General features: G+C 51.6%; 2 protein-coding genes across 3 annotated transcripts; both read left to right on the forward strand.

The window, feature by feature from the left end:
- Window positions 1–820: 820 nt before the first annotated feature.
- On the forward strand, window positions 821–2191 carry LOC306815953 (uncharacterized protein; the record flags this gene model as incomplete). The annotated part of the gene is made up of 1 exon (XM_079332440.1): window positions 821–2191. One exon carries the CDS (start codon window positions 821–823, stop codon window positions 2189–2191), a length of 1371 nt encoding a protein of 456 aa, XP_079188566.1.
- A 5194-nt stretch (window positions 2192–7385) lies between these two features.
- Window positions 7386–12511, forward strand: LOC306815955 (cytochrome P450 4F3-like). 2 transcript variants are annotated; one of them, XM_079332443.1, is made up of 13 exons: window positions 7386–7605; window positions 7916–8060; window positions 8385–8438; window positions 8754–8881; window positions 9319–9449; window positions 10098–10365; window positions 10668–10734; window positions 10809–10938; window positions 11009–11142; window positions 11227–11291; window positions 11368–11450; window positions 11550–11774; window positions 12484–12511. In XM_079332443.1, the coding sequence occupies exons 1-12, from the start codon at window positions 7420–7422 to the stop codon at window positions 11728–11730; spliced, it is 1572 nt and encodes a 523-aa protein (XP_079188569.1). In that variant the 5' UTR covers window positions 7386–7419; the 3' UTR covers window positions 11731–11774; window positions 12484–12511. The 2 variants fall into 2 exon arrangements, with proteins under 2 accessions (XP_079188569.1, XP_079188568.1); XM_079332442.1 differs by lacking the exon at window positions 12484–12511 and having other exon boundaries at window positions 11550–11841.
- Window positions 12512–27287: the final 14776 nt, after the last annotated feature.

The raw sequence follows: 27287 nt of genomic DNA on the forward strand, positions 1-27287 counted from the left end.
GTGTTTTTGTGCTCCTTAGTGATTTTTGGAGGTTTTTATGGACTCTAGACAACCTTGGCATTTCTAGAGATGCACTCAGACAGCAGGACCTTCAAAGTCATATCACTCATGTCGTTTTTCCCCCAAACCAAGATTTTCCATTCCCAAGTCTTATCCAGATGGAGGAAAAGGCTGTGAGGAAGAAGAAAATGCGCCAGGACAGCCAGGCAGGTGAGGAGGAAGTCACTGCCCCTTTCCCCCTCTGTCCTGCTGGGGAGGATTGGGGGCATCTCCTTCCCCTTCCCTCTGGCACAGGGGCAAATCCCATCCTCTCCTTGTCCTTCCTTTCCCAGACCAGGAGCTGAGGATGGAGACCAGGGAGGACAAATCCCCACAGCAGAACCTCGTGGAAGAGGCCGTTTGCAGCAGCTCCACAGTGCAGGAATCCAACAGGGAGGAAAAGCCGCAGAGATCCTGCACCAGGAGGGGCTGCAAACGCAGATCATGGGGATCTGAGGAGGAAAGACCCAACCTGGGCCAGGCAGGCAGCCAGAGATGTGGCCAGAGCTCTGAGCTGAGGGTCCATGAGCAGCTTCATGATGGCAAAAAGCCCCTTCAGTGTTTGGAATGTGGGAAGAGTTTCAGCACGAGCTCCAGCCTGGTCCGGCACCAGAAGATCCACACTGGGGAACGGCCCTACGAGTGTGGGGAATGTGGGAAGGGCTTCAGAAACACCTCAGATCTGATCAGGCACCAGACAGTGCACACTGGGGAACAGCCCTATGAGTGTGGGGAATGTGGGAAGAGATTCCGCAGCAGCTTGTCTTTGATCCGCCACCAGATGATCCACACCGGGGAACGTCCGTACGAGTGTGGGGAATGTGGGAAGGGATTCAGAAACACCTCTGACCTGATCCGGCACCTCACAGTGCACACTGGGGAACAGCCCTACCAGTGTGGGGAATGTGGGAAGGGATTCAGCTGCAGCTACCACCTGATCGTCCACCAGAGGATCCACACTGGGGAACGGCCCTACGAGTGTGGGGAATGTGGGAAGGGATTCAGAGACACCTCTGACCTGACCCGCCACCAGAGAGTGCACACCAGAGAAAGGCCCTATGAGTGTGGGGAATGTGGGAAGGGCTTCAGCTGCAGCTCCCGTCTGAACGTCCACCAGAGGACCCACACTGGGGAACGACCCTATGTGTGTGGGGAATGTGGGAAGAGCTTCAGCCAGAGCTCCAGTTTAATCTACCACCAGAGGATCCACACTGGGGAGCGGCCCTACGAGTGTGGGGAATGTGGGAAGGGATTCAGCTGCCGCAATAGCCTGAATGTCCACCAAAGGATCCACACTGGGGAACGGCCCTACGTGTGTGGGGAATGTGGGAAGGGATTCAGTGTCAGCTCCCACCTGATCTGCCACCAGAGGACCCACACTGGGGAACGGCCCTTCAAGTGTGGGGAATGTGGGAAGAGCTTCAACCAGAGCTCCAGTTTGCACTACCACCAGAGGATCCACACTGGGGAATGGCCCTACAAGTGTGGGGAATGTGGGATGGGCTTCAGGACACGCACCCAACTGACCCACCACCAGAGGACCCACACTGGGGAACGGCCCTACGAGTGTGGGGAATGTGGGATGGGCTTCAGAATGTGCTCCCAACTCACCCACCACCAGAGGATCCACAGTGGGGTACGACCGTATGTGTGTGGGGAATGTGGGAAGAGCTTCTTCCTGAGCTCCAGTTTGATCCACCACCAGATGATCCACACCGGTGAACGGCCATATGAGTGTGGGGAATGTGGGATGGGGTTCAGGAAGAGCTCCAACCTCACCCGCCATCAGATGATCCACACTGGGGTACGACCCTATGTGTGTGGGGAATGTGGGAAGAGCTTCCGTGACAGTTCCCGCCTGATCATGCACCAGGCAATGCACGCTGGGGAATGCCCCTACAAGTGCTCAGAATGTGGGAAGGGCTTCAGCCAGAGATGCAACCTTATTGTCCACCAGAGGATCCACACTGGGGAGAAGCTGTATGAGTGTCCTGAGTGTGGGAGGAGGTTTCAGCAGAGATCCCATCTGCTCAGGCATCAGCAGATTCACACACAGGAGAGGCCCTTCACCTGCCCTGACTGTGGGAAGGGATTTAAGAAAAACTCCACCCTCGTCACCCACCAGCGGATCCACACCAGGGAGACACCCTAACAGTGTCCCCAGTGTGTCTCCCAGAACTCTGCCGTGACCCAGCACCAATGGGGGCACTGGTAAGGGAAGCTCTGTGAGTGCCCTGCGTGTGGGAAGAGGTTCCTGCGCTGCTCCAGCTCCATCCCCTCTGTTGGACCCCATTGGATGCTCCCCAGTGACCCTCGTTGGGCAGAGCCTTGGTGATCCATGGTCCTGGTGATCCTTGTTGGGAACTCACCTGGCTGGTGGTCTCCACATCTTCCTGGCTTGGGAGAATGGATTTTACTTTCCACCCCAAAAAATTTTGGCTTTTGCATCCAATTATTTCATCTCGTGGCATCAAGGAATACTGGATGGTCTTGGAGGTATTTTCCAACCTAAATGCTTCCATGATTCTAATTCTGTCTGGGCCACATGCATCTTCCACAGCCATATCGTGATGAACTGGGGCAGAAAACCAAGATTTTGGAGACAGTGGAGTGCAAAGGCCTCTAAAAAAGGTTCTGTCACTCACCCAAGCCCATGCATGCTCAGTCAGTATGGACAGGTAAATCCTTTTATTTGGGCCTTGATTTTCTTTCATTTTTCATCATCCCTTCACCCAACATTGGGGTAAAAATAAAGACATTGAACTATGACATGGACGTGGACATTATGGGTTGTGGATGGGGACATGGTGGGGACTGGGACATGGATATGGACATGGGCATGGATATGGATATGGATATGGATATGGATATGGATATGGATATGGATATGGATATGGATATGGGTGTGAATAGGCCTGTGGATGGAGCTATAGGGCATGGTGGGTCACAGACTCAGGTGGTGACATAGAGGTGTATCCCATGGATGTGGACATGGAGGACAAGGGATGGCTTTTATCACCATGTGAAAAATGTGGCTCACTTTCCTGGTAAATTTTAAAAGTTTAATAAAAGGCAATAAGAGACAAACAATAAAACAAAGTTTATAACAGCTGGGTGCATGACAGTCAGCCAAGGGCACACACTAACTCAGAAAACACTTTGTTAAGTGCATGAACATGTTGCATATTCATAGGTCTTCATGCATCATTCAAACTCACCCCCTCAACCTGTAAATCAACTTTTTTTTTCTTTTTTTTTTCTTTTATTTTTTTTTTTTCTCCTTGTGGCTCTTTCCTGTCAGCACACTCCCTGATAACAGAGATCAATAAATTCCTTCCCTGGAGTTCTGGTGTTCATCACCCCTGTGCTCATCCAGACAGGATAATCCAAGAATGTGAAGAATTTCCTAATTATCTTTTTCCCATTCTCTGAGTTACTTACATGAACAAAAGCTTTTTTCATCACTATGTTAGAGACCAAGAAAAGTAGATATTTATCTCACTACTATTTTTCAGTTTTGTTTATAGCAGAACTAAAAGAAACTATATTAATACAGCAAAGTTTTCCAATGTTACACATACAACATTCATTTTAATATCTGTGAAAAGCCAATAATATAATATGTACTTATAACATCACACTTGCAGAGAAAGCTATCAATTAAAACTGGGGCCAGGATAAAACTTGGTTGTGATAAAGGCCATCCCTTGGGGCCCTCTAAACAAAGGAGCCCCTTGGAGCTGTGCTGGCTGCAGCAGGGTGAGCAGCACAGTCCCTGTGAGTGGGGCTCTGTGAGCTGGGAACTCTCCTGATTGCTGCACTCAGAGGGACCCTGCAGACACAGCAGTGTCACCAGAATGACCCAAAACTGCTCTGGTGGGGACAGGAATGTCACTGGGACCCCTGAGCACCAACATACACCTCAAATGGGGTGCCTGGTGGGCACCCTGAAGGGACAGCAGTGTCACTGGGACCCCCAACCAGGGACTCTGCAAGGACAGCAGTGTCACTGGGACCCCCTGCCAGGGACTGTGCAGGGACAGCAGTGTCACTGGGACCCCCAACCAGGGACTGTGCAGGGACAACAGTGTCACTGGGACCCCCAACCAGGGACTGTGCAGGGACAGCAGTGTCACTGGGACCCCCAACCAGGGACTGTGCAAGGACAACAGTGTCATTGGGACCCCCAACCAGGGACTCTGCAAGGACAGCAGTGTCACTGGGACCCCCCGCCAGGGACTCTGCAAGGACAGCAGTGTCACTGGGATCCCCAGCCAGGGACTACAGGGACAGCAGTGTCACTGGGACCCCTCCTACTCCACAACTCTCCCCACCGGGTCTGTCACCACTGTCACAACTGCAGCACTCTCTACAACTCCCGGGAAGGAGGCTGTAACCAGATGGGGGCTGCTCTCTTCTCCCAAGCAACCACTGACAGAAGGAGACTACACAGTCTTAAGCTAGGAAAAAATTCTTTACTGAAAGGGTGATTAGGCATTGGAAGGGGCTACTCAGGGAGGTGGTAGAGTCACCACTCCTAGAGGTGTATGAAAATAGACTGGATGTGGCACTCAGTGCCATGGTTTAGTTGATAAGGTGCTGTTAGGTCATAGGTGTGACTTGATGATCTCAGAGGTCTTTTCCAACTCAGTTAATTCTGTGAACTGTGAACTGCGACTTTTCCTCTCCTGTGGAAGAGGAGGAGCCTCTTCCACAACAGCCCCTGGAGGAGGGGACAGGGACAGGTCTGAGCCACCCCCAGGACCAGCACCCCTGGCGGGGGAGGGGGTCATGGGTAGGGGGTGCCCAGCTTGAGATTGATGAACTGGGAGGTTGGGGAGTGGAGTCTCATTTTAGGGCTTCTTGCAGCCCCCCAGGGCATCCTCCCATCTGGGTCTGGAGGGGGCCAGAGCCAGCACAGCCAGTACCCCCAGACCACCCCTCTTTCCCTGGGAAACATCCCCCAAAGGTGCCAAATCCTGCTGGGATCTGGTGCAGCCAAGCTTTGGGTAGGCAAAGGGGGGTTCAGGGGGACCAAGGGACAGAGGGGTTCATCCTGCTCCTGGTTCAGTGCCCAGTGCTGATGCCCAGCCCCAGTATCCAGCCTTAGTGTCCAGCCTCAGTGCCCAGTTCTGGTGTCCATTCCCAGTGTCCAGCCCCGGTGCTGATGTCCACTGCCTGTGTCCAGCCTCAGTGCCCATCCCAGCTGTCCAGTCTAACTGTCCAGTCCCCAGTGTCACTGCCCAGTCCTCGTGTCCAGCCCCACTGCCCAGCCCCAGTCCCAGTTCCCAGGCTCATTTCCCAGCCATGATTCCAAGCACTTATCCAGTCCGACCCTGGTCCCAGTCGGGTGCCAGCCCCGATACCAGATGTGTGCCAGTGTCACCCCCCCATCCTGGGGGACAAGGGCAGCCATCAGCAGGGCCCAGGGCTGGGCAATGTCACACCAGTCCTGGAGGGAGCTGAAGGTTTTAACCCTGGAGCAACAGCAAGAAGGATGCAGTAATGGGGACAATGACAGAACGAGGCAGCCATGCACAGCTTGGTGTGGGGCCTGGGGCATGGCATGGGGCATGGTGTGAAGTGTGGCATGAGATGGCACTGGGCACAGGACAGGGGACATGACCCTGGAGCACAGCACAGGGCACAGTCAGCCCCAGCACCACCCCGAGCCCCCTCCCACCGGCCCCACTGGGACACCCACCCCGTGGCAGAGGAGCTCGGTCAGGAGCTGCCCCTGCCTGGCACTGAGGCCCCGGGGGGGGTCCCGGGGGTGCTCACCCAGCACTGCCTGGCACTCCAGGCTGCTGCAGACCCTGAGTGCCTGCCCCAGTGCCATGGTGGTGACAGGGGAGCCACCCCAGGGGATTCGAGGGACACCCTGGTGTCTGTCACAGAGTCCATGTGGCGTGGGGGACACCCGTGGGGATGCCAGGGGAGACAGGGGTGGGCAGGGGGTGGGGGCATATGGGGGGGAGGGGCACAGACACCCAAAAATGCATCAAAGCCATGGGGAGGGCACCCAAAATTATGGGAAAGGATCAAAATCTGAACAATGCACATAAAACTGGGGAAAGAACCCAAAATGGGGGAAAATGAGCCAGAAAAAGAGGAAAGGACCCCAAACAGGGTTAAAGGATCCAAAAGAGGCAGAAAAGACCCAAATCAAGGAGAAAGGACACACAACCAGAGGTCAAAGAGTCGTGGGGTGTCATTGGGTGCCCCTGTCTGTGCCGGGACAGCCACAGATGCTCAGTGCAAGGAACAGCCACGGGAACATGTGTGCTAAAAATGAGGTCCACTTTCCTGGTAAATTTTAAAAGGTTTAATAAAGGAAAATAAGAGACAAAGAATAAAGCAAAAGGTTATAACGGCCGGGTGCTTGACATTCAGCAAAAAGCACACACTAACTGAGAAAACACTTTGTTAAATGCATCAACCTGTTGCATATTCATAGACCTTCATGCATTATTCAAAATCACCCCCCCCCCTCAACCTCCCAATCTGTAAAACAACTTTTTTTTTTTTTTTTCCTCCTCTCTTTGTCTCCTTGTCAGCGCACTCCCTGATAATGGAAATCAATTAATTCCTTCCCTGGAGTTCTGGTGTTGTCACCCGTCTTCATCCAGATGGATTAATCCAAGATTGTGAAGAAAATCCCGATTATCCTTTTACCATTCTCTCGAGTTAGTTACATGAACAAAAGCTTTACATCACTATGTTATAGTCCAAGAAAAATAGATATGTATCACACTGTTATTTCTAAGGTTTGTTAATAGCAGAACAAAAAGAAACTATATTCACCCAGCAAAGTTTTCCAACACTATACACATAGCATTCATTGTAATATTTGCGAAAAGCCAATAATGTAATATGTACTTATAACACTATGGGACACGGGAACTCCCTGTGGGACACGGGGACATCCGACGGGACACGGCCCCGGGACCTCGGGGACTTGGATCCCGCGAGGGGGGGCAGGAGCAGGGAACACACGGGGAGGGACAGGGACGCACGGAAGGGAGCAGGGTCACACGGGGGAGAGGGGGATGGGGACACACGGGGAGGGACAGGGACGCACGGAAGGGAGCAAGGTCACACGGGGGAGAGGGGGATGGGGACACTCGGAGCGGACAGAGACACACAGAGGGACAGAGGGACAGGGACACACAGGTGGGGGGGACAGGGTGGGGGGCAAGGACACACACAGGGAGACGGGGACACACCGGGGCAGGGGCGGGGACACGATGTCACCAGGACGCGCACTGGGACATAAGCCGGATGCGGTGACACCCAGCGCGGGGCCACCGCGTGACCCGCGGGTGACACCGCCCCGCCCGACCCTTGTCCTGTCCCCAGCCTGTCCCCAGGAGCGGCTCCATGGCGGTGGCCGCCGCGCTGGGTTCTCTGGCCGTGGTGGCCCTGGGCACCTTCTTGGTGGCCCTGCTGCTGCGGTGGCTCTGGGATGCGCTGCTGGCTGTCACCCGATTCCGGGCCACTTGTCGCCAGCTGAACAAATTCCCCACCCCGCCATGGCGCAATTGGTTGCTGGGACACACTGGCATGGTGAGGGGACAGGGGTGACACCTGCGGGGACAGCGGGATCAAGGCTGGAGGCACCTGCAAAGAAACAATGGGGACAGGGTGGTGACACCTGTGATGGGACAGAAGGAATGATTGGGGTGGTGGCACTTGGGAGGACAATGAGGACAGGGTGGTGGCACTTGGGAGGACAGTGAGGATGGGGTGGTGGCACTGGCAAAGGGACAGTGGGGACAGACACACTTGTCCCCAAGGCTGGCAGTGCTCTGAGGGCACACGTGTCCCCAAGCTTGTGCATGTCCCCAATGACACACATGTCCCCTGTTGTCCCCAGGGCCAGAGCACAGAGCAGGGCCTGCAGCAGGTGGATGCCTTGGTGGCCCGGTACCGTCATGGCTGCCTCTGGTGGGGACTTCCCTGGCTGCCCGTCCTGCGCCTCTTCCACCCCAGCACCCTCCGGCCACTCCTCAGTGCCTCAGGTAGGACACGAGACACCAGATGGGTCCCCAGGGCCACCCATGGGTGTCACTGCACCTGGCACAGAGACCTGGCAGTGCCCAGGCAGTGGCCACCAGCCCAACCCCACAGGTCCCCAGAGGTGTCACCATGGCCAGGCCAAACACCACCCCAGAGTGGCCACCAACCTGTCCCTGAGGTTCCCTAAGGCCGTGGGTGCCGGGAGAGGGTCCCCACTGTGGGTTAGGGGGTGCAGACAGGGTGCCTCATCCCAGTGTCCCCACCCAGGGGACTCCAGTGTCCCCACCCCAGTGAATCCCTGCCCACCTCATCCTTGTGTGTTGCAGCTTTCGTGGCCCCCAAGGATAAAACCTTCTATGGCTTCCTCAAGCCCTGGCTTGGTAAGTGGAGAGGGTTGGGTGGGGACAGCACTTCTGGGTGTCACACGGGTCGGGACAGCACCTCCGGGTGTCACACGGGTGGGGACAGCAGCCCTGGGTGCCCCTGATGGATCCAGGTGTCGTAGGGGAGGACACAGGAAGTTTTGGGGACAGAACCATTGGGCACCCGCAGTGGATCCGGGTGTGTCACAGGGGCAGTGGGTGACCCGGACACACTCTGGGTGCCCCCAGGATGTACCCGGGTGTGTCACAAGGGCAGTGGAGGGCAGGACACCCCCTGGGTGCCTTGGGCCGACCCCACTGTTCCCTCCCCAGGGGAGGGGCTGCTGCTGAGCAGTGGGCAGCGCTGGGCGCGGCACCGGCGGCTCCTGACCCCCGCCTTCCACGGGGATGTTCTCCGGGCTTACCTGGGAATCTTCAACCAGAGCACCCGCGTGCTGCTCGTGAGAGATCCGAGTCCCCACTGCACCCCAAATCCTGACCTACACCCCAAATCATAAGTGCTGCACCCTACATCCTGACTTCTGCCCCTAACTCTGACCTGCATCCCAAACCCTAAGTCCTACACCCAAAATTCTGTCCTGCACCCCAAATCCTGACCTGCACTCCAAACTCTTACCTGCATCCCAAACTCTGAGTCCTGCACACAAAATTCTGTCCTGCATCCACTGCTGCACCCTGAGTCCTGTCCTAAACCCCAAATCCTGTCCTGTCCCATACCCCAAACCTGCCCCCAAACCCAACTCCACCTCTTGTTCATCACCACATCCCTGTCCCACACCCCCACCCCAATTCTTGCCCCTCTACCACCCTGCCCCACCCCTCAATTTATCCCCTGCCCCTGTTCCTATTCAGTCCCTGACCCCATCCATCCCCCCAGGACAAGTGGGGGGCAGCAGCAGCGGCCGCTGCTGGGGGGCCACTGGAGATGGAGGTGCTGCAGCCCCTGAGCCTCCTCACCCTGGACACGCTCCAGAAGTGCATCTTCAGCCATGAGAGCCACTGCCAGGAGTGAGTGCCACCTGTCTCCACTGGCCATCCTGGGGGCTGTGGTGACCCCACCATTGTCCCTGCTGGCCATCCTGGGGGCTGTGGTGACCCCACCATCATCCCTGTTGGCCATGCTGGTGGCCCCAATGGCCCTGCCATTGTCTCTGTTGGCCATGCTGGTGGCCCTAATGGCCCTGCCATGGTCTCTGCTGGCCATGCTGGTGTCCCCAAGGCCCTGCCATGGTCTCTGTTTGCCATGCTGGTGGCCCTAATGGCCAGCCATGGTCTCTGCTGGCCATGCTGGTGTCCCCAAGGCCCTGCCATAGTCTCTGTTGGCCATGTGGCCCCAATGGCCCTGCCATTGTCTCTGTTTGCCATGCTGGTGGCCCTAATGGCCAGCCATGGTCTCTGCTGGCCATGCTGGTGGCCCCAAGGCCCTGCCATGGTCTCTGTTGACCATGCTGGTGGCCCCAATGGCCCTGCCATGGTCTCTGCTGACCATGCTGGTGGCCCCAATGGCCCTGCCATTGTCTCTGTTGGCCATGCTGGTGGCCCTAATGGCCCTGCCATGGTCTCTGCTGGCCATGCTGGTGTCCCCAAGGCCCTGCCATGGTCTCTGTTGGCCATGCTGGTGGCCCCAATGTCCCTCAGTGTCCCTGGTTCCCACAGGCGGCCCAGCGAGTACATCCAGGCCATCCTGGAGCTGAGCTCATTGGTGGTCCGGCGCCAGCTCCAGCCACTTCTCCACCCATGGTGGCTGTACAGGCTCTCCTCTGATGGCCGGCGCTTCGCCCGCGCCTGCGCCACTGTCCACGCCTTCACCGCTGACGTGGTGCAGCGCCGGCGCCGCGAACTCGCCCGCCTGGGCCACCAGGCCTGGCTGAATGGCCACCGGGGACGCAGCATGGACTTCATCGACCTCCTGCTGCTCACCAAGGTGGGCATGGGGTGGTGGTCAGGGGGACATGGAGGTGGTTGAGAGGGTGGTGGTGGCCATGGGGAGATGATGGTGGCCATAGGGTGGTGGCCATGGAGGATGGTGGTCAAGGGGGTGGTGGTGGCCATGGAAGGATTGGCCATAGACCGGTGGCCACAGGGAACAGTGATGGCCATTGACAGCATTGACCATAGAGCTGGTAGCCAGTGGGATAGTGGTGCCTGTAGGGCGGTGGCCATGGAAGGGATTTGGCCATAGACCGGTGGCCCCAGGTGGCCCCAGGCTCACCTTGACTCCCGCAGGACGAGGACGGCCACACCCTGTCAGACGAGGACATCGCGGCCGAGGCTGACACCTTCATGTTTGAGGGTGAGCACGAGCTCCCAGGTGCCACTGGGGCAGAGCCACTCCAGTGTCCCCTCACTCATCCCATGTCACCACAGGCCATGATACCACGGCCAGTGGCCTGGCATGGCTCTTCTATAACCTGGCTGGCCACCCTGAGCACCAGGAGCGGTGCCGCCGAGAGGTCCAGGAGCTCCTAGCTGGCCGGGACACTGCAGACATTGAATGGTGAGATGTCCCCAGGGCCACCCCTGGCTGTGTGGCCAGGGAACACGGTGTCACTCCTGCTTGTCCCCAGGGAGGACCTGTCCCAGCTGCCCTTCACCACCATGTGCATCAAGGAGAGCCTGCGGCTGCACCCTCCTGTCACTGCCGTGTCCCGGCGCTGCACCGAGGACGTCCCCCTGCGTGACGGCCGTGTTATCCCCAAGGGTATGGCGTGGCCAGTGTGTCCCCAGTGTCACCACCCACTGCTGTCACCTGCTGTCCCTAAAGTGGCCATTCCCATCCTACCAGGGGTCATCTGCCTGATGAGCATCTACGGGACCCACCACAACCCAGAGCTCTGGCCCGAGCCTGAGGTAGTGCCACCCTACGAGGTGTCCCTGTCACCATGGTGGTGACAGCTGCGTCCTCACAGTGTCACTGTCACCCCAGGTGTTCAATCCCCTGAGGTTCAGCCCAGAGAACAGCAAGGGACGGTCTCCATCCTCCTTCATCCCCTTCTCTGCTGGCCCCAGGTACGTGGTGGGGTGGGAACAGGAGTGTCCCCAAGTGCCACCCCCATCCCTGACTGGGATCACAGTGGGGTGACAGTGACAATGGGGATGTGGTGGCAGGAACTGCATCGGGCAGAGCTTTGCCATGGCTGAGATGAAGGTGGTGGTGGCACTGACACTGTCCCGGTTCGTGCTGCGGAGGGACACAGCGAGGCCACCCCCGCGCCGCAAGCCCGAGCTGATCCTGCGAGCCGAGGACGGGCTCTGGCTGCTGCTGGAGCCACTGGTGGGAGTGGCCTGAGGGACACGGGTCACCAGAACATGGGGACATCCCGCCAGGCAGGTGTCACACCCAGGGGAGGAGCAGTGAATCAACGGTAGCGTGAAGGGGACAACATTGTGGTGGCGGTGGGGATGTGTTCTCCTTGTGTTTAAGTTTAGGATAAATTTGGGGAAAAAGAGCTCTAAAGGGCTCCCCCCCCCCCTTTTTTTTTTACAATTTTTTTTTTTACTGAGTTTAGAAAGAATTGTTTTTCTGGTGAAAATGGAAAAAACGTTTTTATTAACAAAAATACAAAAGAAACACTTTCCAACTTAAACCCAAAAAACACTAGCTTAAATAAAACTGTTTAAAAAAAAACCTGGCAGCTGCACAAAAAAAAAGCAAAAAAAAAAGCTAGTCCAAACATTAGCCCATAACACCTCGGTCATGGAACATGTCATGGTGTGGATGTGTCCACCCATGGACTTGTCCCCTAGGCCACTTGTGACCATCCATGGCCATACCGCCATGTCACCATCCATGACCACATTCCCCCATGTCACCATCTATGTCTGTGACCCCCCCCCAAGCCTGATATCTCCATCCACAGCCCTGCCCATGTCCATATCCAAGTCCATGTCCATATGCATATCCAGGTCCATGTCCATGTCTATGTCCATACCCATGTCTGTGTGCATATCCATATTCCCGTGCCCACCATGTCCCCACCCACAATGTCCACGTCAATGTCTTAGTTCAATGTCTTTATTTTTACCCCAATGTTGGGTGAAGGGATGAAGAAAAATTAAAGAAAATCAGGGCCCAAATAAAAGCATTTACCTGTTCATGCTGGCTGGGTATGCATAGGCTTCGGCAGGTAAAAAGAACTGGTTTTAGACGACTTTCCACTCCATTGTCTCCAAAATCTCGGTTTTCTGCCCCAGTCCATCGCTATTTGGCTGTGGAAGATGCCTGTGGCCCAGACAGAAGTAGAATCATGTAATGTTTAGGTTGGTGAAGATCTCAAGGTCCATCCAGTACTCCTTGATGCTGCCAGTAGAAATTATGGGATACAAAAGTGCAATTTTTTGAGGTGGAAAGTAAAATCCGCTGTCCCAAATGAATTCCTGATGTCAGTCTGCATCCCAATGGATTTTTGGCCTGCTGAGTCCAGGTGCCCACGGTGAGCCAGGAAGATGTGGAGACCACAAGCCAGGTGCATTCCCAACATGGATCACCAGGACTATGGATCACTGGGGAGCATCCAACAGGGTCCAACAGAGGAGATGGAGCTGGAGCAGCACAGGAACCTCTTCCCACACATGGGGAAGTCACAGAGCTTCCCTTACCAGTGCCCCCATTGGTGCTGGGTCATGGCAGAGTTCTGGGAGAAGCTCTTCCAACACTGGGGACACTGTTAGGGCTCTCCCTGGCGTGGATCCGCTGGTGGGTGACGAGGGTGGAGTTTTTCTTAAAGCTCTTCCTGCACTAGGGGAAGCAGAAGGGCCTCTCCTCTCCTCTACGTGAATCTGCTGATGCTTTAGCAGACTCCATCTCCTCTGAAACCTCTTCCCACACTCAGTACACTCATAGGGCCTCTCCCCGGTGTGGATCCTCTGGTGGACAATCAGGTGGGATCTGTGCTTGAAGCTCTTCCCACATTCCCCACAGTTGTAGGGCCGTTCCCCGGTGTGCACTGTCAGGTGTTGCAGAAGTCCAGAGGTGTCATGGCAGCCCTTCCCACATTGCCCACACTTGTAGGGCCGTTCCCCAGTGTGGGTCCTCTGGTGGCGGATCAAACTGGACCTGGCGCTGAAGCTCTTCCCACATTCCCCACAGTCGTAGGGCCGTTCCCCGGTGTGCACTCTCCGGTGGTAGATTAGTTCGGAGCTGTTATGGAAGCTTTTCCCACATTCCCCACAATTGTAGGGCCGTTCCCCAGTGTGGATCCTCTGGTGGCGGATCAAATGGGACCTGACGGCGAAGGCCTTCCCACATTCCCCACACTCATAGGGCTTCTCCCCAGTGTGCATCCTCTGGTGGCAGATTAAATCATATCTGTCACGGAATCCCTTCCCACATTCCCCACACACATAGGGCCGTTCCCCAGTGTGGATCCTCTGGTGGCAGATCAAATTGGAGCTCTGGCTGAAGCTCTTCCCACATTCCCCACACTTGTAGGGCCGTTCCCCAGTGTGGATCCTCTGGTGGCAGATCAGGCTGGAGCTGCAGCTGAATCCCTTCCCACATTCCCCACACTTGTAGGGCCGTTCCCCAGTGTGCACTGTCTGGTGGCGGGTCAGGCCAGAAATGTCTGTGAATCCCTTCCCACATTCCCCACACTCGTAGGGTCGTTCCCCAGTGTGCACTCTCTGGTGGCAGGTCAGGCCAGAAATGTCTGTGAATCCCTTCCCACATTCCCCACACACATATGGTCGTACCCCAGTGTGGATCCTCTGGTGGACAATCAGTTTACTGTTCCGGCTGAAGCTCTTCCCACATTCCCCACACACATAGGGTCGTTCTCCAGTGTGGATCATCTTGTGGACAATCAGGTTGTGTTTCTGGCTGAAGCTCCTCCCACATTCCCCACACACATACAGTTTTACCCCACTGTGGATCGTCTGATGGCGGGTGAGGTCAGTACGCTTCCTGAATCCCTTCCCACATTCCCCACACACGTAGGGCCGTTCCCCAGTGTGAATCCTCTGGTGGTAGGTCAAACGGGCCCTCACACTGAATCCCTTCCCACATTCCCCACACTTGTAGGGCCGTTCCCCAGTGTGGGTCCTCTGGTGGCAGGTCAAACGGGACCTCACACTGAATCCCTTCCCACATTCCTCACACTCATAGGGCCGTTCCCCAGTGTGGGTCCTCTGGTGGCATATCAGGCTGTAGCTGCTCTTGAATCCCTTCCCACATTCCCCACACTCGTAGGGCCGTTCCCCAGTGTGCACTGTCAGGTGCCTGATCAGATCTGAGGTGCCTCCGAATCCCTTCCCACATTCCCCACACTCATACGGCTTCTCCCCAGTGTGGATCATCTGATGCTGGACGAGACTGGAGCTCGTGTGGAAACTCTTCCCACATTCCAAACACTGAAGGGGCTTTTTGCCATCATGAAGCTGCTCATGGACCCTCAGCTCAGAGCTCTGGCCACATCTCTGGCTGCCTGCCCGGCCCAGGCTGGGTCTTTCCTCCTCGGATCCCCATGATCTGCGTTTGCAGCCCCTCCTGGTGCGGGATCTCCGTGGCTTTTCCTCCCTGTTGGATTCCTGCACTGTGGAGCCGCTGCAAACGGCCTCTTCCACGAGGTTCTGCTGTGGGGATTTGTCCTCCCTGGTCTCCGTCCTCAGCTCCTGGTCTGGAGGAGGAAGGACAAGGAGAGGATGGGATTTACCTCTGTGCCAGAGGGAAGGAGAAAGAGATGCCCCCAATCCTCCCCAGCAGGACAGAGGGGGAAAGGGGCAGTAATTTCCTCCTCACCTGCCTGGCTGTCCTGGGACATCTTCCTGTTCCTCACAGCCTTTTCGTCCATCTGGATAAGACTTGGGAATGGAAAATCTTGGTTTGGGGGAAAAACAAAATGCTTGATATGGCTTTGAAGGTCCTGCTGTCTGAGTGCATCTCTAGAAATGCCTGGGCTGTTTGGTGTCCATAAAAACCACCAAAACTCACTAAGGAGCCCAGAAATACTCTCCCAGGAGATCCCTGTTCGCACTGTCCTCACTTTGGGGTTATGGGGATTCTGTTCTCAGAGCTGATGGAGACCCGTGGCTCCTGGGGATTCCCCCTCTCCTGGCTCCTGCTCAGGCACGCTGAGGGAGTTTTGTGTGTCCCAGGGCTCATCCTGCCCTGATCCTGACTCAGGTCCCAGGGTCCCCCTCTCCAGCATCTCCCCACTCCAGGCACTCAGGGCTTCCCCCGTTCCCTGCCAGCCCTTCCAGGCTCGGGGAGCCCGCACCCCACTCATCTCCCGGCTCCACCTCCCCTCCAGGCTGCCGGGGGTCCCCCAGCTCTGCTGTCGCCCCTCTCCCCACGCCGGGGCTCCCGCCTTTCATCCCCCGCCTCTCCCAGGGATCCCCAAAACCGATGTCCCGCCCCGCCGGGACCGGGCCATCGCCACGTGGGCCCCTTCAAATCCCCCCAAGGAGCATTTACGGCTCAGCTTTGGATTCCTGCAAGAGCCAGAAACATCCCCTCCTCACATCAATAAAACAATACCTCTCCCACGGACACCCAAATACATTTGGGACTCGATTCCCGAATCTGCGAGGCACAAACACCAACCCTCATCCCCCAAGAATCCAAAACCCAACCAGCCGTGCCGGAGCTGCCGCGATAGCCCCGGGCCGAGCTTCCCCTCCGCGCTCACCCGCGGGATGCAGGAATGCGATGCTGCCGGGGCCAGCGGAGCTGCGGGCTCAGCGGGCTCGCCCTGCAGCACCGCGATTCTCCGCCGGCGCCCGCTGATCCTCTCCTGCTCCTCCTGCTCCTGCTCCTCCCCTTCCTCTCTTCCTCTCCTTCCCCTCTCCTCCTCTTCCTCCCGCTGCTCCCCCGCTCGCATCCCGGACCCCCCTTTGCCACCCCCTGTGCCCCGCGGCCGCCGCAGCAGCGGCTGTTGGGGAGGGGGCAGCACCCCCTGAGCCTGCAGGGGAGACAGAGCAACTGAGAGTTAGGAATCGAGCATCGAGAAATGCTTGGACTAGAAGGGGGCTGACAAAACCCTATGTTTGCTGGAATTTACGGTGCTTACAAGAACAGGGGGGAGCAAGGCTGCAGGATAAGATAAAGAGCTGGGGTGGGCGAACAGGATGCAAGGACAAAGGCACCACAGGATAAGGGGGATTGTCCAGATCCATGAACCCAGGAAAAGTGGTACCAAAATCCTGAAGATGACTAAACGACTGAAAAGATCATGTTTAAGGAGACAAGAGGAAAAGTTCATCTAGGAGGAAGACTATGTACTTCATCCCAAGGAGCAGGGTGGAGCCGCAAAGAGGCGTATAGCTAATTTTAATATGAAACGGAGACAGTCAATGAATATTTATTTGGTGTATTTTGCAATCCTAGTTTGTAGAGAATTAAAGGAGAGGCGCAGGTCGCCGAAAATGTCATTTGTTTAAAGGTAACATCGACTATTAAAGTGTATTTGTAATAAATAAACTACTACTTAACTGAATAACACACAATGAAAACACCTACTGCTAATGTACCAGTTACTTGCAACAGCCCTTTATAAAAATTGAAGACCACAAATCAAAATTAATAAATAAAAATAAATTAAAACATCCAAAAACCACAGATGCTCAAAATAAGCAAACTCAAAAAATAAGCACATAAAAGAAATCCAAAAATATATAAAATAATTTATAAAAGAGTTTGAAAATACATAGTAAGTCTATAAATAAACAACAAGCTAATGAGTTTTAAACAACAAGTGTACTCTTAGCTAAATACCAAACAGCCAACCATTATAACCTTTTACTTTCTTAATTGTCTCTTATTTTCTTTTATTAAACCTTTTAAAATCAACACATAAAAGAAACCTCATTTTTCATGCCACTCACTGGGGAGTCACCCCTGAGCAAATTGTTCAGTGTGGGCTCTGGCAGCTGCTGAGTCCCAACCTCAGCTCAACCCTATTTCTTCTTCTCTCTTTCCTATTTCTCTTACCTCACATTTCTTGTTCTATCAAATCCATGTTCAATCAAATCCGTAGGTTGTGCTCCTATTGCCTGGCTGTTATTGAGCTACAACAAACCTGCCTCGGTAATTAATAGGTAATTTCTGATTACAAAAAGATAATCAATGTTTTTAGTGACAGTAAAATAAACAATTTTAATCAATGTTAATTAATTTTTAGTCAAAATATAACGCAATTAGAAACAATTTCAAAATGCAACACAACTAAAACAAGCAATTTTAAAACAAGCAATTTTCAAATTACAAATCAAAGAATTATTTTCATTTTAAAATGCAACACAACTAAAATGAGCAAATTTTAAAACAAAACCATGTTTTATCTTATTTTAATTCATACACTTTGCCTTGTGTCAATAACCTCAGGGATGTCAACAGTGACTGATTAGTGTACATAATGTAGATGACTGCTGATCTGTAGAAGGTGATGAGAGTTAAGAATCATATCCTGCAATTTTAGCAAAGTTACAGACACAAAGATTTAAATGATTTTTAGTACTCACTACCAAATCTTCTACAAAAACACTATCACAAGCAGTTCTTAAGCATGCACACCCATTGCTCATATACTCCAGTAGTGTTTCTGGAAACTCGTTTGGATAACTTTCAAAGTTACAGACATTCTGTTCTGTGTCTAAGCAAATATCTTGAGCTCTGATTGCATTAATTTCACAGATAAACCCTTCTTGTTCCCGGAAAATGCAAGTTTCCAAATTAATAGTTTGTTACTTTTCACCAATTGGACGGGTCCATTCTCTGTGCTCGAAAGGATAGAGAATAGTTCCATCATGATTCAGCCCCAATGCAGTGATAGGGAATATTGAATGTACTGAAGCATTACATATGGTCAGTGCAAAGGCTGTGGCTGTGTTTGTGCTGAGGTCATAGGTGAAATTTACCAAGTTCCACTAGGATTGAAATTGTCTTTCAAAATCAGTGATGCTGTCCCAGATTATTATCTGAATTTCAGTATAAAAAGTGCCTTCCTTGCTTTCTCATATAATTGAAGTAGCAACTGACTGCATCCACAACTGAGCCTGGATACAGCAAAGAGCTAAAGAAATGTTAGCCAATTTATTCATTGACACTTCTAAATCAATGCTATTCAACGTTCCCAATCTTGTTCCCACAACACCGGTTATGTCTCTTGTCATTCTATTCTTAAAAGGATCCTGCTTTTGCAACCAGGTTTTCCACCCCTCAAAAGGGGTTTGCAGAAAAGACGAACAAGGTGGCTGAACTTCTGAGACATTGTTTTGCATAAAAAGACCATGCCGAAGTAAACAATATTTGTTGTTGGCCAGTTTTCTTACTTACATAGGGTCCAATTTCAAAAATTTTTCAGGCTCAGTATAACTAGTAGTTGCATAGTAGTTGTTACAACATTAACATCGACTTCCCCTCAGTAATTTTTATTGTTTTTACCACACATAATTTCATAGGAAAATTGTACAGCAGTTCAATTTTGATTTTGAATCTCACAAAATAGAACACGACCATGAGGTCCTGTGCTATAACTGCATACAGGTTCCATGAGGGATTCAGCAATTAATCTTCACATCCCATGGCGTTATTCTGTGAAAAGTAAACACAACAGAATCTGCCACAAAAAGCCAGGAGGTTAAAATGATGGAACTATCCAGCATGTAACGTGGACTGGAATTCTGTTAACCTCCCAGTCATTTTGCTGCCAAGGAGGAAACCACTCTGTACCTCCTTTAAACACAGGATAAGAGTCAGTGTAGTTGCAAACAAAGGAGGCACTCCACACTTGAAGCTGAAAAACACTCCAAAGAACCATCACTTCCCCAACCACCCCCTCCCGAGCAATAATTTGTTCAGCACAAGCATTAGTGAACAAGAATGTTTGGGGGAGAAATCAGAGGCTCCTTCAATCACCAATTATTTCATCTCCTCCCACAAGGGTATCATCGATATATTGATAAACAGCCACATTGTCAGGTTTGGGTTTTTGGATTGGCCATACAGGGGAATTTTACAAGTCCTGTGAAACTGCTTTGATCCCTTCTTTGGCACCAGAGGGAAGAGGGTATTGTTTTACATTTACAGGTAATTGCATAGGTGATTTATGGCCAGCAGTGAATTTTATTTCATGTATAATTTGCAAGCAGGCAGCTTTGTGAATGTTTTCTAGGAGTTGGTCAGGGGTGCCGGTTAAAGCTACAGGGTCTTTCCAAGGGGTTAAGCCCCCTCCACCCAATAAGCTGTGCACTGAGTTAGGGACCATGGGTAGCGTTTATCTCCTGTTACCAAGAAAACTCCCTGGCCGCAGAACCCACTAGCTTCTTGTTCTGATAATTGAATATAATCTCCACCAGTGAGAGACACTCAAAATATGTATTCTGTCTCAGCTTCATGAAGGGTCGCCCATATTCCTTTTTTAAAATAGCTAATTCAGTAGCAGCATATGGGATTTGCTTAGTGGATATATGTGGGTTAGAATCCTCATGATTGAGGTAGTCGTATTGTGTTTTAATTACTGGTCTCAATCTAGGGTAACAATGTTCCCCACAATTTTCTATCAGAATTAGTTCCTTTTCAGGATATAATTGATTAATTTTCTTCTCCTCTGTTTCTTTTGGTGAGTGAGTGTGTTTTCAAATTTTGGCATGTTCTTGTCTTAGGGCAACTTCTAAAAAATTATTTTCATCCCTTTAAGCATGATTCTCATTCCTTTCTACATCTAATTTTTTATGCAAAATTTCCACTAAATTTTGTTGAGAGTCAATAATTGTTTCTTCCTCATTTCTTCACTTTAGGCGAGTATCTATAGCTGCCGTAAGTTAGGCCCCCAAAACTGAACAGAGAATGGTCTTATTTCTGCCCAGTTTGAATTTTGTTTCATCTTGCAAAGAATGTATCCTATTATTTATATTTTCTAAATTAAACCAGTTACTGTGCACCCATTCTTCCTCCCCTTGAGAGTGTCTGGCTTTATATTTAGCTAATAAAGCGAAAAATGCAGCCTTATCCTTTGTATTATGATTTTCAGGCATTTTGCGAGGGGGAATGTAGAACCACCACAAGGAGGTCAACACTTAGTTACACACACAGCTTTCGCTGTGTACAGCCTCTCTCTTACTTGGGTGGGTGAAGAGACTAAAGTTACACATGCACTCCTCAGCCTGCGCAGTATTCTCACCTCATTTTAGGGAAGGTCAGTACACATAAACACAGCAATAAAGAGCAAGAACAGCACAGTTCTGCCTTTTGCACCAAGACATCTTTTGTGAATTTATGAAGACAGAGTCCTGAAACGAATGTAGGGATGCTTTTCACCTAGGCGTGTGCAGTTTGCACACAAAATCTGAAATGCCCCCCTTCCTTTCTAGTCTGGCTCACCCCTGTCAAGGTGGCCAGCTAGGTGCAGCTGAAGCAAGACATCCTTCCCCTGTTACAGACTACACACAACCAGCAACCCTTCTCTCTGTCAGAAATCCTGTCCATGACGCCAATTTAATGTCATGGTCTGCTCAACCCGAGCGAGAGTTGTGATGGTTCTTTCAACCCCAGGGTGCAAAAGACAAAAGCAAGAGACTCAGGTTTTATTTCAGCAGAAAGCAGTAATGTAGTTTATTGCGTGTCAACAATTCAATTTTGCGATAGGAGAGACAGGAAGAGGTAAAGGAAACGAAGTAAAAGGGGAGAGAGAGAGAGAGAGAAAGGATGAGGATATAGCTACCAACTGATAGGGCGCATCCTCGTGGTAATCGGACAATAGACACGTCTTCAGTCCATTGAGGAGAAAGAAATCTCAAAGTCTCTTTAAGAAAGTCACTTTTTTATAGTCCTTTTCCAAAGCAAGTGGCCTCTGGCGTAAAGGTGGGGAGATGTATGCGGAGATCATTGCTCCAAGAAACAGGTTCTGGAACAGGACGCTATAACCAGTACCCTGATCGAGAGCAGCGCAGAATGACAAGCACCAAGCACACCTACAAACAGGCCTTTGGCCAGCACCCACCTTTGCCAGGCCAGAACTCAGGTCCAGATTGAGCAGTGGGGTCCTGGCCTCTTGTTCTCTGATGATGATTGTGAGGCAGATCAGATAAACTTTGGACCGACTCTTACTGCAACCAAGGGGACATTGTGACACCATGGGTCCTAACAGAACCATGGGTTCAACAGGACACCATTGTGCTGCATGGAACCAATGGTCTGTTGTGACACCACGTGGTTTCATAGAACCAAGGGACCATTGCAACACAATGGGCCCTCACAGAAGGAAGAGGCCATTGTTATACCATGCGGCCCATCTGCACAAAGGAGCCACTGTGACAACAGGGAGCCTAACTGAACCAAGGTGACACCAAGGGGCCTCATTGCACCAAGAGGCCATTTGGAACACAATGGGACCTCACAGATCCAAGGGGCCATTTTGACACCATGGGTCCTAACAGAACCAAGGGGAAACAGTGACATCATGGGGCTCAATGGAACGAATGGAATATTTTGGCACCATGGATCCTACCAGAACGAAGGGGCCATTGTTACTTCTGGGGCCTCTGAGTACCAAAAGGTAAGTTAGACACCACAAAGCCGAATGAAACCTATGGCCATTGTGAAACCATGGGGCCTAATACAACCAAGGGGTCATTTAACATTTTGCAGCCCCATGGATCCAAAGTGCCATTGTGACACCATGGTACATCAAAGAACCATGGGGTAATTGTGACACCATGGGGCCTCATAGAACCAAGAGTGTATTGCGACACCGTGCGTCTTCAGAGGACAAAGGTACCATTGTGAAACCATGGGTATGCATAGGACCAAGTAGCCATTGGACACCATGGAGGCTCATAGAACCAATGGGCCATTGTGATACTATGGGAGGTCGTGGAATTGAGAGCTGTTGAGAACCATAGTGCCTCATGGAACTAAGGAGGCATTGTTATACCATGTGGCCTCAGACAACCATGGGGTGATTTTGACACCATAGAGTATAACAGTACCAAGGGTGTATTGAGACACCATGGGGTCTAACAGATGCAATGGGCCATTGTGACACCATGTGTCCTCATAGAAGCAATGGGTCATTGTGAAACCACTGGACCTCATGGAAGGAAGAGCCATTGTGACCTCATGGTGCCTCATAGGACCAAGTAACCGTTTTGATACCATGTGGCCACGGTGAACTAATGGGTGATTTAGACACTGTAAAGCCTAACAGAACCAAGGGTCCATTGTGACACCTTGGGGCCTAACAAAACTTATGGGTCATTTTGACATCATGAAGCTTATTGGAAACAAAATTCCATTGTGACACTGTGGAACCAAAAAAGAATCAATGGACAATTCTGACACCATAGGGCTTAAGAGAACCAAGGTGCCAATGTGACACCATTGGTCCTAACAGAAAAATGTGGTCGTTGCGGCACCATGGGGCATCATGAAACAAAGGGGACATTTCGACACCATGAGGCCTAAGAGAAGCAAGGGGCCTTTGTGACACCATAGGACATCTTGGAACCAAGGGGGTCAATTGTGATACCATGGGGCCTCATAGAACCATGGGTGTATTGTGACACCATGGGGCCTAGCAGAAAAAAGGGTCCATTGTGACACCATGAGATCTGAAACAACCATTGTGACACTATGTGGCCTATCTGAACCAAGGCACCATTTTAGCAACATAGAGCCTAACAGGACCAAGGGGCCATTGTGACACCACAGGGCTTCATGGAACCAATGGGCCATTGTGACACCATGAGTCCTAATAGAACCAGGGGGAAATTGTTATACCATGACGTTCAATGGAACCAAGGGGCTTTTGTGACACCATCGGCCTTCACAGAACCAAGGGGCCATTGTGACACCATTTTGCCGTATGAAACCTATGGTCGATTGTGACACCTTCGGGCCTAACAGAAACAAGGGAAAGTTTTGACATCATGGAGCCTTACGGAAATACAATGCCATTGTGAAACCACGGGACATCAAAGAACCAAGCGGCTATTGTGACACCATGGGGCCTAAGTGAACGAATGCACCATTGTGACATCATGGGTCCTAAGAGAAAAAAGTGGTCCGTGTGGCACCCTTGGGCCTCATGGCATGAAGAGGACATTGTGATACCATGGGACCTAAAGGAATCAAGAGATCATTGTGACACCACAACTCCTAACAGTACCGGGTGGCCATTGTGATATTATGGGGTCTAAGCGAACAAAAAGGCCATTTGGACACCATGGAGGTTAATGAAAACAAGGCCCTTTTTGACACCATGGAGCATAACGGAACCAAGAGGCCATTGTGCCACTATTGTGCTACATGGAACATATGGTACATTGGGACACCATGGGGCCTTCATAGAACCAAGTGGATATTGTGACACCATGGGGCCTCAGAGAACCAAAGGGTGATTAAGACACCATGGAGCCTAATGAAACCAAGGGTTATTGTGATACCATAGGGCCGCATAGAATCAAGGAGCCATTGTGACACCATGCTGCCTAAGAGAACCCAGAGGCCATTGTGACACCAGTGTGCTGCATGTAACCAGTGCTGCATTCTGACACCGTGTGACCTAGCAGAACCAAGGAGCCAATGTAACACCATTGATCTGCCTTGAACCAATGGCCCATTGTGACACCATTGGGCCAAACAGAACCAAGGGGCTGTGTTGATGCCTTGGGTCATCATATAACCAAGGGGCCATTGTGATACCATGGGGTATATCTGATCTAAATGATCATTGTTACAACATGGACCGTAATAGAACCAAGGTGCCACTGTGACCCCACTAGGGCCTCATAGAACCAAGGATATATTGTGATACCATTGGGTCTAACAAATCCAAGACGCCATTGTGACAACATGGGGGCTTGCTGTAAATTCCACCCTCACTCTCTGACCTGTCCTGCTAGCTTCAGGTCAGATACGGATGAAATTCAGGACAAAGCAAAAGACAAAAGGAGGCTCTGTGTCCCAGGAAGATGTCCCGCACTTTATTCCTAAAACGTTTCCAGGGATTAAGTGAGAGAGACAAAAGAATGGTGAGGAATTTCAAACCTACGGTGAGGGGAGGCATAAATAGAGTTGCAGCCCATGAGATTGCGCTGTCAGGGAGGGGCTAAGGGATGGCTGAACTATTTTCACAAGACCCAGGGGAGTACAGAATGAACCATTTTCAGTGCACTATGAACCATAACTTAGTACAAAACAACAGGGGCCTCAGAGAACCAAGGTGCCATTGTAACACCATGCTGCCTAACCCAGGAGCCATTGTGACACCAATGTGCCGCCTGAAACCAACGGTGAATTGTGACACCATGAAGCTTAAAAGAACCAAGGGGCCAATGGGACACCACTGTGTCACCTGAAACTGCTGGTCCATTGTGGCACAATTGAGAATAACAGAAATAAGGGGCCATTGTGACACCATGGGACTTCATAGAACCCAGGGGCCCTCGTGACACCACAGGACTTCATGGAACTAAGGGTCCATTGTGAGACCATGGGTCCCCAGAGAGCCAAGAGGCCATTGTGACACCATGGGACCTCAATGAACCAAGGGTGTATTGTGACACCATGGGACCTAACAGAATCAAGGGTCCATTGTGACACATGGATGCTCATAGAACCAATAGGCCATTTTAATGCCATGGGACCTCACGGAACCAAAAGGCCATTGTGACACCATGTGGTATATCTGATTTAAATGGTCATTGTTACAACATGGACCGTAACAGAACCAAGGTGCCACTGTGACCCCAATAGGGCCTCACAGCACTGAGGGGCCATTTTGAATACCATAGGAGCTCATAGAACCAAGGGGCCATTTTGAACTCCATGGGGCCTAATAGAACCAAGGGGAAATTGTGACACCATGGAGCAAAACAGACCAAGTGGCCATTATTGCATCATGGTTTCTACTGGAATCAAGAGGCAATTGTGACACTATGGAGCATATCTGAACCAAGGGGCCATCGTGAAAACATGGAGGCTAACAGAACCAAGATACCATTGAGACACTATAGGGCCTCACAGCACCAAGGGTGCATTTTGAACACCATAGGTTCTAAAAGAAGCAAGGGGCTTCTGTGACACCATGGGAGTTAATAGAGCAAGGGGACATTGTGACACCATGGGAGTTAATAGAGCAAGGAGACATTGTGACACCATGGGGCCTCACAGAACCAAAGGGCCATTGTCACACCATGATGTCCATCTGACCAAGGGGCCATTGTGACACCATGGTGCCTAACATAACCACGGGGAAATTGTGACAGCTTGGGGCCTAATGGGAAACTGTGACACCATGAGGCCTAATAGAACCAAGGGGAAATTGTGACACCATGGGTCATAACAGATGTGATAAGATGTTTTGACACCATGGGGCCTAACAGAATTAAGGGGCCAATTTGACACAAATGTACCACCTGGAATCAATGGTCCATTATGACACCATGGGGTATAACATAACCACAGGGCCATTGTGAAATCATGGGGCCTAATAGAACCAAGGTGCCATTGTTATATCATGGGACCACATGGAAACAAAGAGGTCACTGTGACAGCATGGGGCCTAATGGGACCATGGGTGAATTGTGACACCTTGGGGCCTCATGGAATCAAGGGGGCATTGTGACACCATGGTGCCTCATAGAACCAAGGGGTGATTTTGACACCATGGTGCCTAACAGAACCAAGGGGCCATTCTGATGCCATGAGGCCCAACAGAACAAAGGATACCACTGTGGAACCCCATGTAATCTTTAAGCACACCAGGAACCTGCTGCAGGTGAGCTGCTCTCCCCAGGGTTCTACAGGTGCTGTAGGATTCTGCTCCATCACAGACTTCCTATTGAGTCATGGCCTCCTTTGAGAATGGATCTACTGCAGAGCAGGATCCAGCACAGGATGCAGGTGAATTCCTGCTCCATTCTGGGCCTCCGTGGGCTGCAGGTGGATCTCTGCTCCCTCATGAGGTACCTGAGCCAGTCCCACTCCCCATGTGTTGCTGCATTATTAGGGCAGGGGAAATTTGGGAGGACCAAAACTCCTGTTTCCTCCAGTTACACAGTTGTGGATACTGAGTTTTTGTAGTAGCTACATCCAATTCTGGTGTTGTGCATTACCTGCAACACCCAGCAGTTCTATGTTAGGTTTAGCCTCCCATATTGACAGGATTATTTCTCAATCTCCTCCAGCTCTCATCCATAATCACAGAATCACAGAATCACAGAATCACAGAATCACAGGATAATGAGGTTGGAAGAGACCTCTAAGATCATCAAGTCCAACCTATGTCCTAACACCTCAACTCAGAGTCTAGACTATAGCACCAAGTGCCATGTCCAGCCTTTTCTTAAACACATCCAGAGATGGTGATTCCACCACCTCTCTGGGAAGAGCGTTCCAGTAATTTATTATTCTTGCAATGAAATTTTTTTTCCTAATATCCAACCTATACCTTCCCTGTCGTAGCTTGAGACTGTGTCCTCTGGTTCTGTCAGTTGCTGTCTGGTGGAAGGGAGTGACCCCCACCTGTCTACAGCCTTCCTTCAGGAAGTTGTAGAGAACAATAAGGTCACCTCTAAGCCACCTCTTCTCTAGGCTAAACAACCCCAGCTCCTTCAAACATTCCTCATAAGGCTTGTGTTCCAAGCCCTTCACCAGCCTTGTTGCCCTCCTCTGGACACATTCAAGCATCTCAAACATCCTTCCTAAACTGAGGGCCCCAGAAGTACAGGGGAAGAATGACCTCCCTGCTCCTGCTGGCCACACAATTCCTAATGCAGGCCAGGATGATGCCGTTGGCCTTCTTGGCCACCAAGGCACATTGCTGGCTCATATTCAGCTGGCTGTCAACCAGCACCCCCAGGTTCCTTTCCACCTGTACAATATCCAGCCACACTGCCCCCAGCTTGTAA

Source organism: Erithacus rubecula, assembly GCF_903797595.1.
Source record: "Erithacus rubecula genome assembly, contig: scaffold_309_arrow_ctg1, whole genome shotgun sequence".
Taxonomy (NCBI): Eukaryota; Metazoa; Chordata; class Aves; order Passeriformes; family Muscicapidae; genus Erithacus; species Erithacus rubecula.

Bases quoted from the DNA above. Each gene is read 5' to 3' on its own strand.
- LOC306815955 (XM_079332443.1), top strand. From the start codon at position 7,420: ATGGCGGTGGCCGCCGCGCTGGGTTCTCTGGCCGTGGTGGCCCTGGGC. The intron at 8,882-9,318 runs GTGAGAGATCCG...CCATCCCCCCAG, and splicing joins AGAGCACCCGCGTGCTGCTC to GACAAGTGGGGGGCAGCAGC. The intron at 10,735-10,808 runs GTGAGCACGAGC...ATGTCACCACAG, and splicing joins TGACACCTTCATGTTTGAGG to GCCATGATACCACGGCCAGT.